At 36.4% G+C, this 13,933-nt stretch overlaps 1 protein-coding gene across 7 annotated transcripts in view; it reads left to right on the top strand.

Moving 5' to 3' along the window:
* The window catches only part of LOC111004088 (spectrin beta chain, non-erythrocytic 1), a 98,637-nt gene that overhangs the window by 58,571 nt on the left and 26,133 nt on the right, over positions 1-13,933 (top strand). For all 7 annotated transcript variants that reach the window (XM_045633838.1, XM_045633839.1, XM_045633833.1 and 4 more), the window contains 15 exons: positions 312-457; positions 1,099-1,333; positions 1,585-1,758; positions 2,670-2,870; positions 3,913-4,075; positions 5,574-5,662; positions 5,963-6,076; positions 6,574-6,703; positions 7,231-7,431; positions 8,210-8,298; positions 9,044-9,184; positions 10,626-10,759; positions 11,652-11,837; positions 12,618-12,759; positions 13,492-13,596. In XM_045633838.1, the coding sequence (XP_045489794.1) occupies positions 312-457; positions 1,099-1,333; positions 1,585-1,758; positions 2,670-2,870; positions 3,913-4,075; positions 5,574-5,662; positions 5,963-6,076; positions 6,574-6,703; positions 7,231-7,431; positions 8,210-8,298; positions 9,044-9,184; positions 10,626-10,759; positions 11,652-11,837; positions 12,618-12,759; positions 13,492-13,596 (2,250 nt within the window). The remainder of the gene's footprint in view (positions 1-311; positions 458-1,098; positions 1,334-1,584; positions 1,759-2,669; positions 2,871-3,912; positions 4,076-5,573; positions 5,663-5,962; positions 6,077-6,573; positions 6,704-7,230; positions 7,432-8,209; positions 8,299-9,043; positions 9,185-10,625; positions 10,760-11,651; positions 11,838-12,617; positions 12,760-13,491; positions 13,597-13,933) is intronic.

The following is a 13,933-nucleotide window of genomic DNA, read 5'->3' as shown; positions in this document are numbered from 1 at the left end:
CTCCCCCTCTATATCTCCCCCCCCCTCTCTCCCCCTCTATATCTCCCCCCTGCCCCTCTCTCTATCTCATAGAAAGCAAGATAGTAATAAAATAGAATCCCAAACATATGTTTTCAACTTCAGTTACCAAAAGACAATTATTACTATAATTGAGCCTACCTAATAAGTTTATACATCTACATTATATTATTTGTTTATAAGAAAAAAAATATTATTACAAGTTAAAAATAAAATTTTATTACAATTCCTTCACCAATTAATCGAAAGGTACTTCGTTCCATCCAGGTGTTCTGATGTATAATTATTTCCAGGTTCTTCGATCGAAATTCGAGGAATTGCGGCATCGTGTTGAGAGCGGCGCGGAACGCTTTAGCCAATGCGAGGAACTGGCGAAGAAATTGCTGGCTTCCAACAGCCCATATATTGGCGACATCGAGGCAAGACAGGAAGCACTTGGGTAAGTAATAGTTCATTTGTTTATTGAATAACTGAATCAGTGTAGCAGGATGACCTCCAATAGGCAACGATGGCGGAACAGGCGGATGCAAAATCGATTTCTTTTCCATAAAATTCACTATACAGTTTTTATATTTACAGTATCACTACATAGTATAAAACAAAGTCGCTTTCTCTGCCCCTATGTCCCTTTGTATGCTTAAATCTTTGAAACTACGCAACGGATTTTGATGATTTTTAAATAGTGTGATTCAAGAGGAAGGTTTATATGTATAATAACATCCATTAAATAGTGGAGAAGTACTGGTATTTTTGAGGTTTCTAATGTGATGTCGTAAATAATTACATTTTTTCCGCTTACATTGCAAACGCAGGCTGAACCCTACGAATTTTATCAAAATAATATACTAAGTATTGTACACAGTTTTTCTGTAGTGTATTTAGTATCAGCATTGCACCCGTGCGAAGCCGGGGCGGGTCGCTAGTTACTAATAAAAAATGAATATAATCCAATATTTAGTCAGCATTGGGCATGGTTAAATTATTAAACAAACTATAAAATTTACATTACTCGGTATACGGTCTTCTGAACGAACGTACGTACGAACGTACGTATACGCTACAAATATTGTTATTTTCCAGTGAATCTTGGCAACGTTTGGTCGAACAAATCGAGTCACGCGCCCGTCGTCTACACGCCGCGGGTGAAATACACCGATTCCACAGAGATGCGAGTGAATTATTGGCTAGAGCTGCCGATCGCCGCGCCCAACTGTCCGAACCGGCCCCGCCCAGGGATCTTAGGGCGGCCGAAGCATTGCTAAGAAACCACACCACTGCGGAAAATGATTTGCTGGCCATCGATGCGCAGATGCAGGTAAAAACGCCTTTTTAATACAGTTATCTCATTTTTATATTACGCGGTTTCAGTCCCTCTTTACAGATATAAAGCAGGGTACTCATACAACGCGTTTTCTATAACGCGGAAATAATCTACCGTGTCATAGGAGTACTTAATAATACTCAAAAAGCAGGCCGGGCTGTCAAAAAAATCCAATACAAATTTTATTATATTAGCTGCTCATATATTGTTATTGTCCATAATATCTACTTGATTTAATATTCCAGGTGTTACAAGAAGAAGGTTCTCGCCTTCAAAAGCTCTGCCCAGGTGGTAACGAGCAGCAAATAGCATTACGTCAGCGAGCGCTGTCAGAGGCCTGGAGTTCCCTTCGAGCAGCTGCAGATGCTAGAAAGACAGTGCTGCACCATCATCACCAATTGCAACAGTTGTTGTCTGAGGTACGAAAATTTAATAAAGGCAGTCGGCTTATATAGTGGTGTTGTATTTGATACAGGAAAAAAATATTATACCAACATGATATTTTGATATAATAAACAAGGCCATATGCCATGGCGCGACAAATAATCTGGAAATGCCCTCATGATATTCCCAGAGTTGGAACTGGCTGCCAAAAAGCATTCTAATGGGCACAGCTTTTTTTGTAATAACGAGGGCTTTACCTTGCCTTCTCGGACACAAATATGTTACCCCCCACCCCTGTTACCCCCCACTGCCATAAAAAGTCGCTTTACATTCACACAACATCTCATATGCACTAAACGTATACATCTTCATCTAACGCCCTATTAAGATTAATCACTTGAACGATCCTAGTTTGAATCAAGTTATCAAGTATATTTTAGAATTATATCTTATTAATAGTCAGATGAGAATTAAACACATTTTTATTAAGAATGAATAGTTTTAAAAATATATATATATATATATATGTTTTTTGACGTGACAACGTCTTATAAATTGGTTTGCCGGGTGACACTTCAAGAAACTGCGTTACGCTCCGCTCACGTTATGCGCTCACAATGAGAGCGAGTGAGAGGCACGCGTCCCTTCCACTCGGGCATGGTTAGTCCGCCTAAGAGCGAGAGAGACAGACATAAAAACATTAAAATTATTTTACCACTCAAAGTCGTTGTCTTTCGCCCGTATACCGACTTTACAGGCAACCAATTTTTTGTACTTAAAAATATATTTTTAAATACGTTACACCAGTTGCACACATAAAAGGAAACAAAAAGCAATATTTAAACTTTATTATCCATCGCTTTCTATCTCATTGCGTTTACCATGTGACGAAAGGAGACAGCCAATCTTAGTCATTTCATTGAATGATATAATAATTTTTTTACAGATCCGTGACGTAATGTCCTGGTCGAGCGAACTCCGCAGTCAAATGTCAGCGAGTCTGGGTGCTCGTTCAGCGGCGACTGCCCAGGCCCAACGTGCACATCACGACGCCCTGCGCGCTGAGATTGACGCGCGTGACGACACTTTCAGGGATGCGTTGGCCCACGGACAACAGCTTGTCGATGATGGACACCCTAATGCACAGGTATAATACACCTTTATACTTATTAAGGTGTTAAACTATGATTACTTCTTGCTTCTTCAATACCCCCTCGGGAGTTTTGCGGTATTTCGGTAGGGAAGTTGGCTATACTGATTTTTAATTCCGTAGAATTCTGACATTTCATAAGTGTTGATATTAAAAAAGTTATCCACCGATAAAGGGAAAAAAATTACCCATTTAAGGGTAATAAAAAATGAAATGCTACGATATTTGTGTTTTAGCTACAAAAAAGGTAAACGTAAATATTTACTTACACAAGTGACTTAATACCAAAATAACAAATGTAACAATATATCGAATAGAGTTAAATCACTTAATTTTATTTATTTCTCTGGCATCACTGCCTACTAATTCCAGGTTTAGTAAACTTTAAAAAAAATAGTATTATCTTTATAGGGACGTAATTATCACTCGCTGTTAAAAATTTATTAAATGTATGATGAGCACCGCACTTAATAAAATGGATACAATCACTAAGATAGAGAAAAAATAAAATGTATATCTTCGTAATTTTATGAGTATTGAGATTATAAATTAAAAGAAAGCTAAAAGATAGCCAAACATCTTACGATCAAATGTCATTGCCTGTGGCGGCGTCCATGCGTTGGGTTGTCTCTCTCCCTAAAATATGGCAAGGGGCCGATGGCTGGCCATGCGTCATACTCGTGAACGGGTGCTACTTGTGGTGACTGGTCGTATTTGAATTCGTATATATACGTATTTGCGTGTTGTTCCGACGAGAAAGTAAGTGCGTGCTCCTATTTCACCATGCCTCCTGCTGTTAGAGGACAAATCTTTGTTTATTATTTATTTTTTTATTCATTACTGATACGTGTAAAAGAAAAATTTGGCGATCAAAAAAATAGTGACGGAAGGTAAATTCCCAGTTCTTCTCTTCCGTTCTACGCCCTTGATTTGAGAACTGGCATCTGTAAAATTAGAAGCATTTAATGTATTCTATTTTTGACGTTCATAATTGTACATTATGTTACCTATATGAATAAATGATTTTTGAATTTGACAGGAAATAGAAGAACGCTGCAACGCATTGGTAGACGAGCGCGGCAAACTCCACGCGGCCTGGGCAGCTCGGCAGGTCGCCTTGGACCAACTGATAGACTGGCATTGCTTCCTGAGGGACGCTAAGCAACTCCACGATCTATGCACCGCGCAAGAGGCGGCTTTGAGTAAGTGCTTTTAGAATATATATCTAACTTGAGAGTTCAGAAATTTATTAATTTTATTTATTATATATACCTTAATATTATTATATCTTAATATATATATTTCTTGTGTGCGTGTGTATGTGACTGAACTCCTCCTAAACGACTGGACCGATTTAGACGAAATTTTTTGTGTGTGTTCAAGGGGATCTGGGAATGGTTTAGATTCACAATTTTGTCCGCTGGACAATGTTTTTTTAATTAATTTTTAATTTATTAGTGGTTGTTGATTTTGGAATGTTTTACATTGGATTCGACAGACGGCGCTACCATCGCAGTGTCAAATTTTAAATAATATTCGAATTTTAATTTTAGTCTGTCCCGAAATTTAAAAAAAGTTTTGTTATCATTGTGTTATATCGTGTGTGACCATGTGCTGGATCGTTAGATATTGTCATAACATTTGAATAATAATTTTCATCAAAATGGCTTATTAAAAATTGAAATTTTGAAATTAAAGACGTGTAGACAGGACAACGTCTGTCGGATCCGCTAGTATTATATAAATTCTCGTGTCGCGGTGTTTGTGGTTAAACTCCTCCGAAACGGCTTGACCGATTCTCATGAAATTTTGTGTGCATATTGAGTAGGTCTGAGACTCGGACAACATCTATTTTTCATCCCCCTAAATGTTAAGGGTAATCCACTCCTAATTTTTTTTTTCAATTTTAGATTTTAATAAAATTATGATACAGCATTAAGAAATACATATAACCCCATATTTTCACCCCTCTACGATCAATCCCTATTTTTTATTATAAATGATATAGTGGCGTTTGCCAGGTCAGCTAGTTTGTTATATAATTAGTAGATCCAACAGATCCTAGATTCCTAAAAGAAAAAACAACACTTACAATCCACTTATTATTTATTTTTAGCCATAAATTATTTCCTGCTCCACTAATATCTGGTAATCCTATGTGTAAGTAAATATTTTTAACAGTTAGTATGTATGTAAAAGAGCGTATCAATTAAAAAGTGACGCACTCATGAATCCTTTGGCATTAAGTGTCCATGGGCAGTAATTAACATCAGGTTTGCCTCCTGTTTGCTCCCTGTTCTATAAAAAAAAATAAAGAGTGCTCTTAGTGGAAGACGAACCTACCCAATATCCACACAAAATTTCATGTGAATCGGTCAAGCCGTTTCGGAGGAGTTTAACCACAAACACCGCGACAAGAGAATTTTATATATAAGATAAGAAATTTTACAACGTGCCGATGACACGCTATATTCAAGTCTTCTGCATTAGAATTCTTTTTCTACCAAGAACAAGTCGAGTTCTTTCATAAGAGAGAGACAGTTCTCTGTCTTATTGTCATTTGTAATGGAAAAGATATTCATAGTTGTCTCTGAAGAGAATTAATTAATTTTCTCGCTCTCTCTCTCTCTCTCTCTCGCTTACATTAAACTTAAGTTTAATTTGTTGTAAATGATTAATAACTTAATAAATCTGTTTTAGGTACTGAAATATCTCCTACACTCAGCGTGGAAGAGGTCGAGAATTTACTGAAAAAACATGAAGCATTCGAGAAGCTTCTTGCAACTCAAGTATGTATATCTTTTTCCGTCATTGTATTTACGCTGTAATGAAAAGAGACAGATAGCCTTTGTTAACACTGTTTAATTTTTAGTTTTTATTTATCTATCGTAAAAATAAGATTCCTTTTTATAAAGTTGCGTTGTTAATGCCTACTTATGTGCGGTGTTTTAAGACAAATTGTTAGTTCTACGTTAGACAGAGATGAAATTATAAAATTGATTTCTTTGTGCAATACATTTTTAGTTTTAAATTCAAGAACAGCTAGTTTTAGAGTTTGTCAGATATTTAATATTAATATATGTTTGTAGGATGAAAAACTGTCAACTCTGAACTCCCACGGCGATAAGTTATTGCAACAGAACCATGTCGAGAGCCAACGTATTGCAGATGAACTGAGAGCTATCAACGAACGAAGGAAAAAGGTATTTTACTAGTCTTAAATGTATAAACGTGAATAGCTTTAATTATTGTGTGGATATATAGACTTTTAGATTTATTCTGTAATCTATTAATAAACTATTTATTAATTATATTTTAATTCATTAAAACTGAAAATTACTCCCAGCCAGGAGTATAATAATATTAATGCCGGCTTATTTCCAATCTTGACAAATGAACAGTTTAGATTTGTTAAATATTTTTTTTTCCTTATTGTCTTTATATTCTAACTTCTTTGAAAGAACCCTATCACGGGTAAAAGGCTTTCTCCAAATATCTATATCCATGGCTTTCTTTCTACATTCGCTTCCTGCTAACGCTATATTTATATCTTCTATGCACTCCTTTTTAGGGACCAATTTACTCTTTCTTATCCTCAGTGTTTCCATATAGTTGGCTTTAAATTTCATATTTTTTCTGAGCACTTGCGATATTCCATCAAAGCCGAAGAGTCTAAAAATTAAATACACGAATTTTTCAGTTATACGCCAGTGCAGCGGAGCGTCGTGCACGTTTGTTACGCGCACGTGCACGTGCTCAATTCAGTCGGGACGCGAACGAAGCGCGTGGTTGGCTCGCCGATAAACTGGCGATGCTCAACGCCCAACATGGTATGTATCGAATGTTTGTATGTAATTTATTAAGTCTAAGATACAAAACTTAATTTCGTACACAGCTCGGACATACAGAGATTATTTATCTTATATCTTTAAACGAGCAATTCTTGTATATATATATATATAATTGGAATCTCGGAATCGGCTCCAACGATTTTCATGAAATTTAGTATACGGAGGGTTTCGGGGGCGATAAATCGATTTAGCTAGGAATCATTTCTAGAAAATGTCATTTTATTTGTGTTTTATCAACTTAAACATAGAATGGCTCGTTTAAAGATGTCAGTCAAATAAAAACTTAAATATGAATATAATTATCTTTATTCGATACTTATATTTCATAATTTTATTAGTATGTAATTCGTACTTAAATAAAATTTCCAAAAAACACAATTTATAAAAAAAAATCATCATCATCCATCCAGGTCATCCAGGTCCTTTATATATTATACACGATTTATTTTTTACCAATACACTAAAACATGTCTTAGATTTATTTACGTATTTTAATAATTAAACAGGTGAAGTAACAAGCCTCGAAGACAAAATGAAGAAGCTCCAGAAGCACCAGGCGTTCACAGCTGAACTGGCCGCAAACCGGGCCCGGCTCCAGGAAGTGGAGGAGTTGGCGCAACAGCTGGGACCCGAGAAGGAAGTAGTTCAAGAGTTGCAGCAGTTGAGGGAAGACTGGCGACGATTGGAGAAAGCTGCAGAAGAAACTGGTATGTTCTTACTTTAGCGCAATTTAATGATCGAGTCATATCTGCAAAAAAAACCTTACAACATCAAATATTAGATGTGCAACGGGCAGCCTTATCCTTAACAAGCTATCTCGTCCAGGCCATCTTCATAAAGAAAACAAGGAGGTACTTTATACAAGATTTACAAAAAGGACTACTCGAATCCAACCAACAAATTAAACCAAATATGGATCTAAAACTCCAAGCGTGCTTATAAAACAAATATGAAAAGATATTCATTAAAGATAGATCATACGATCGAAATTATATACTTCTTGTATTTTTAATACATATTAGAAATCATCTCTCAAAGGGCTCCGAATATGATTTTGTCATTCGGTGTCGAATCCCTTGGTCCGTGGGGTCTCAGCAAAAAGGTTAGTTGATATCACAGAAGACCGAAAAGCTGGCAGATGCCTCAGACAAAAAAATTTCTATTTAAAGGGGGAACGCTGCCAGTATCTTCGGAACCTTGCCCGAAAGGACTCCTTTTAGAAATACATTTTAGTTATTATATTTTAAGTTATCGTTTCTATTAATATATGTTAGCAATATTATATATAATACACTCTCCAACAAAACTTTAAGGATATTGGAAGTTAGCATCATTTTCTTTCGTTGAAACAATACATCCTCCTTCCACCATCATATTGTGTGTTTAAAGGTATAAATATTGATTCTAATTAATAGTAGTTTCTCTTCATCTTTTAATAGACCTGCAATATTTTTGTCAAATGATAATAAACAAATTCTGCTCTAGGGCGAGGATTGGAAGAGGCCCAGGATATTCTGGAGTTCAACCAGCATTTGGAGAAAATTGAGGCCTGGATAAGAGATAAGGAAATGATGGTATGATATTTTGTGGATCATTAAGGCTTTTTAAACCAATCAGTTATTGTGTTTACTGCCATATATGTTGAGTAAAAGGAAAAAAACGTAGATCTTTAATCGAGTACTGAACCGATTTTCATGAAAGTTTACCTCTTCTAAGTAAGAATATGTAAATCAATATTATAGTCTGGATATGACTTGTAGAACTATGCCTTCGGTTCAACAAGTCATATCCAGACTATCCAAGTTCACTTGGAGAGGCTGAACTCCGAGGTTTCACTTGGATCGTAGCTTGATCGCCTTCTTCGATACACGGACTATTTAACAGAATGCATTTAACCATTTTTTTGGAGACCACAACTTTGGGGGTGCCGAGCTTTTTAGTTGGGTAAGCTATTTTCTTGAAGGACCGAACCGACCTTAAATTCGAATTGGCTCAGGAATTGTACTTCAGTCGACAGATGATTTCACAAACGGCAAAAGTTGTGGGACGATGGACGTATACAGGTGGAATTTCGTATTCTGCCTCGTCGTCTGATGAAACTCAACAGCCGGTATAAATCCGAACAACTCTTTTCCTCCTTTAAGAAAACAGCGTACAAATTCTTAAAAGGCCGGCACCTCACTCCCTCTAGCATCGAGAGTCCATGGGCGGCGACATCACTTAACATCAGGTGAACCTCCTGCCCGTTTGCCCCCTGTTCTTTAAAAAAAAAAACACCATGGTAAAACGGTAGAAGAGGCCTAATTATACGTTTCACAGGTTCAAGCCAACGAAGTTGGTCGTGACTATGAACACTGCAGCGCGTTGCTTCGTAAATTGGATGATTTGGACAGTGACATGCAAGTTGATGACAAACATGTCAAAAACGTGTGTGCACTAGCCGATAAACTGCTGAAACAGGTTATCTTAATATATATATTTCTTGTGTGCGTGTGTATGTGACTGAACTCCTCCTAAACGACTGGACCGATTTAGACGAAATTTTTTTGTGTGTGTTCAAGGGGATCTGGGAATGGTTTAGATTCACAATTTTGTCCGCTGGACAATGTTTTTTTAATTAATTTTCAATTTATTAGTTGTTGTTGATTTTGGAATGTTTTACATTGGATCCGACAGACGGCGCTACCATCGCAGTGTCAAATTTTAAATAATATTCGAATTTTAATTTTAGTCTGTCCCGAAATTTAAAAAAAGTTTTGTTATCATTGTGTTATATCGTGTGTGACCATGTGCTGGATCGTTAGATATTGTCATAACATTTGAATAATAATTTTCATCAAAATGGCTTATTAAAAATTGAAATTTTGAAATTAAAGACGTGTAGACAGGACAACGTCTGTCGGATCCGCTAGTTTAATATAATTAAGTACTGTAAAAGAATACTGGAGTATACGAGATTTGGCGCGAAATTAATTATTTTATTCACAAAAATTTATTTATTTTATTCATTTCAGAAATACACACATCTGTACAGCTTTTGCCAATACGACAATGTGGAGAAACATTTAGGGCCTGTTTCACAATGTATGGATAAGTTCCAAATAAGCTATTTATTACTTATTGGTAGGATAAACAGTATTTTTGCGTTTCACGAATTTCAGATAGCGCTATTTGTCATGAAATGCCAAGTATCTTGTTTGGAACTTTTATCTTTCGAATAATTTATGTGTTGCATAGCTATTTGGCACTTTATCCATACATTGTGAAACAGGCCCTTAATAAAATATAATAATGTACATAAAATTAGATACATAAAAACAATATCGCTACTGTGAATTCACTCTGCGAACATACAAATATGTCGATAGTATCGGAGACAGCATGTAGTAGGCATACATACATACGATTATGTCTAAATATATTTTATTTCAAGTAAAACACTTTTTTAACGGATTGAAGTTATGTATTATTGTAAACTTATAGTTATTTAAACATAATTTTAAATTTAAACCGACGTTTCGCGTGCTTTACAGCGTGCGTGGTCACGGTGACTGAACACAAAAGGTGTTGAATGTAAAAAAGTATCACAGCTGTAGAAAATATTGTGTTATCTGTATTTATTTCCCCGGAGTTGGTATTGACTAAAAGATGTAGGGTTTCTGCAGAAATTCCTCACGGTGTCCTCCATTTTCGCGGATTATGTGTAAATAATTATAAGTTTCCAATAATACATAACTTCAATCCGTTAAATAAGTGTTTTTCTTTAAATGTGTAAAAGTATTGTAATAAAAGACAATCCTATATATTTTATTTTCATACACAGTACTGCATATTTCACTCATAGACGTGCGAATTCGTTTCATCTAGGCCCTTAATGAAATTTGAACATTTCCATATCTAGGGTCCTTCTCAGCAAGCAGATGTTATCAAATCAAGACGGGACGCGTGTCTGTCAAAATGGCAGGCGTTGAGTGGAGCCCTACAACGGTACAGGGATAGATTGTCAGCGGCGCTGCAACTCCATTCGTTCAATAGGTAAAGTGTTGCCAGTTGCAAAGAGTATAAAGTATATTTGTCTTTGTCACTCATCAGGCAATGTTGGTTCAGCTTGAGCGAACTACGCCTGTGTGCGCTTAGCACGTACAGTCAGGAAAGGAAAACGAGATGGTTTATCAGAAATTAAGGTGTGTCAGGCACGGAAGGTTGATCATATACGCCCGAACCCAATTAATCCACAGTCTCAGATTGAAAATAATCTGAGATCAGACCATATCGGTCTATCGATCTTCTAATTGCATCCCAATAACCAAAGCCTACGAATACAAATAATATTTAAATATACAAGTGTATGTTTAAACTTTAAAGCATATCTTTTTTAATTATTTAAAAAACTGGTGTAATATAAGTTAAAATCTTAAGATAGGATATTGGCACAGTTTAATTGTCATTGTCTTACAAACGTTTATTCACATACACCGATCCGACCTACCATGGATAACTAGTATCGACAGATGGCTATTACACTCCGTCGATTGGTTATTGGCACAGTTTAACAATGTTTGGATTAAGAGGTCTAATCTGAGGCCGAGACCTATAAGGTAGAACCTTATAGGTCTCTTTTTTTTAACTTTATAAAAAGATAATATATTCATAAAATATATAATAAGTACCTCTCAAGAACTACTGAACTGACGGTATTGACATTTGGACTGTTTCTATGACCTGTATTTTAAGTTTTCAAAAATAATTGGAAGGCATACACTTTTGGCACAGGTCGCCAAATAGATCTTCTATCACTCACTTTTTTCAAAGAGGGTTAATGTGTCAGAAATGGGAGGCTGAGATAAACGGTGCCATTGGCGCAATTATCTTTGTATGTAATAATTCATTTGTAAAAAACATATTTTACGGTAATATTTTTCTACAGGGATGTAGAAGATACAGCGGAGAGGATAGCGAAAAAAGCCGCTTTATTCAGCAGCAATGAACGTGGACGTGAGCTGCAAGCGGCTTACGAATTGAAGAGAAGACATCAAGCGAGGGCAGCTGAGGCTTCCGCTATTGGTGATAAGATTGAGGCACTTAGAGCGCAAGGCACAGCGCTTGCTAAGAGGTATGTATGAGACAAAATATTAACGTCCTAAGATGTAAGAGCGAGACAGTTATCTTATTCAAATTTATGAGACAAAATATTAACGTTCTAAGATGTAAGAGCGAGAAAGTTATCTTATTCAAATTTATGAGACAAAATATTAACGTTCTAAGATGTAAGAGTGAGACAGTAATCTTATAAGAATTTATGAGACAGAGTATTAACGTTCTAAGATGTAAGAGTGAGACAGTAATCTTATAAGAATTTATGAGACAAAATATTAACTTGCTGAGCTGTAAGAGCAAGATAACAACTTTTAGATATTACTAATTTCTATCGTTTTAAATTTGTGTATATCCATACAAATTTGGTAAGGAGAGTGAGCAGTGTTGGCCTAGTGGCTCCAGCGTGCGACTCTCATACCTGAGGCCGTAGGTTCGATCTCCGGCTGTGCACCAATGGCATTTCTTTCTATGTGCGCGTTTAACATTTGCTCGAACGGTGAAAGGAAAACATCGTGAGGAAACCGACATGTCTTCGACCCAAAAAGTCGACGACGTGTGTCAGGCACTGGAGGCTGATCACCTACTTGCCTATTAGATTTAAAAATGATCATGAATCAGAAATCTGAGGCTAGGACCTAAAGAGATTGTAGCGCCACTGATTCATTTATTTATTTAGTGGTAGTCCATTCACCCGTAACAGCTAGACTAGCTAACTCCAAGAACAATAAAATCTAGTTATTAGTTTTAAATAAAGTCTATATAGGGTTCGTCAATTTAAATGCATGTATTTTTTTAGCCATCCAGACCACGCATCAGAGATAGAAGAAAGTCTAAGCGGCTTGGACGAAGCCTGGGACAGGGTGAAACAACTTGGAGCCAAACGAAGCGCCTTGCTTGATGATGCCATTGCGGAGCACAAGTTTGAAGAAAGTCTTAAGGTATGTCGTCATCACCATCCTTGTGTGTGGCCCAAAAGTCGTGGATCAAACGCAACACTTTGTGGAACCAGCTGCCAACTGAAGTATTTCCGAACCAATACGACTTAGGGTCCTTCAAGAAAAGAGCGTACCAATTCTTAAAAGGCCGGCAACGCACTCGCGAGCCCTCTGGCATTGAGAGTGTCCATGGGCGGCGGTATCACTTAACATCAGGTGAGCCTCCTGCCCGTTTGCCCCCTGTTCTATAAAAAAAAAACTAGGGGATAGATGGGATCATCAGCTGCAAGATTCCTCTACGGGACGTCTTTAAGCTCAACCCCTGCAGATATATAATTTATTTAACGTTAAAAAAAACTATTTTTTTAATATTTAAATAGTCTACATTCTGTATATATTTTTTATAATATCTACTAGTTGGTACTGATGAGACCTTGCGTTGGACATGTTATTTATCGTATTTTATTGGGTGTATTGAAGATCATATTAAGTTTAACGATACAAAAATTTCTCGAATCCTACCGAAAAGGTACACTGCATCACAAGTTTTAGCTTATTGAGTAGGGATCCTGTAATTACTTTGAGGATGAAAAAACCAAATTACTAAAAAAAAAGTGTGTGAAAGAATGTTTCACACACTAAGTGTGTGTGTGTAAGTGTGTTAGTGTGTAAGTGTTAAGTCTAACTAAAATTAACAATTTTTGACGAATATAAGAAAAACTATTCTTTCTTTAGGAATTAGAGTTATGGGTGTCAGAAACTGTGAAGCGCATGTCTGGTGCTGAACCGGAGAGCGTCTCCCATGCAGAGGGTTTGCTGGAAATGCACCACGAGAGAAAGGTATGTGTTATTTATTTTTGTTAACTCCCAAACATTTTTAATTTCCTTTCTTAACGTTTACACCCGGAAAACTTGATTAATAATCTTAAATTATTAATGGATCCCACTTACAATATGCCACACCTAGTTAGGGATGATGCCACAAAATAAAAATAAAATATGTTTAATATGGAACATAAGATACAGGTATCACTTATTCCACGTCATTAAATTCGAGCCTGTTGGCATCTCTACTCATCGGCAAAGAAGACAGAGGGTGAAAGAGCCGACGTAAAAAACTCTCGGTACTCTTTTAAAATAGCAAATCATCAAACAACACTTATTTTAAAACAAATAT

The sequence above is a fragment of the Pieris rapae genome, chromosome 24 (assembly GCF_905147795.1).
Source record: "Pieris rapae chromosome 24, ilPieRapa1.1, whole genome shotgun sequence".
Taxonomy (NCBI): domain Eukaryota; kingdom Metazoa; phylum Arthropoda; class Insecta; order Lepidoptera; family Pieridae; genus Pieris; species Pieris rapae.
The sequence above is the reverse complement of the archived record's forward strand: the minus strand, read 5'-3'. Positions and strand labels throughout refer to the sequence as shown.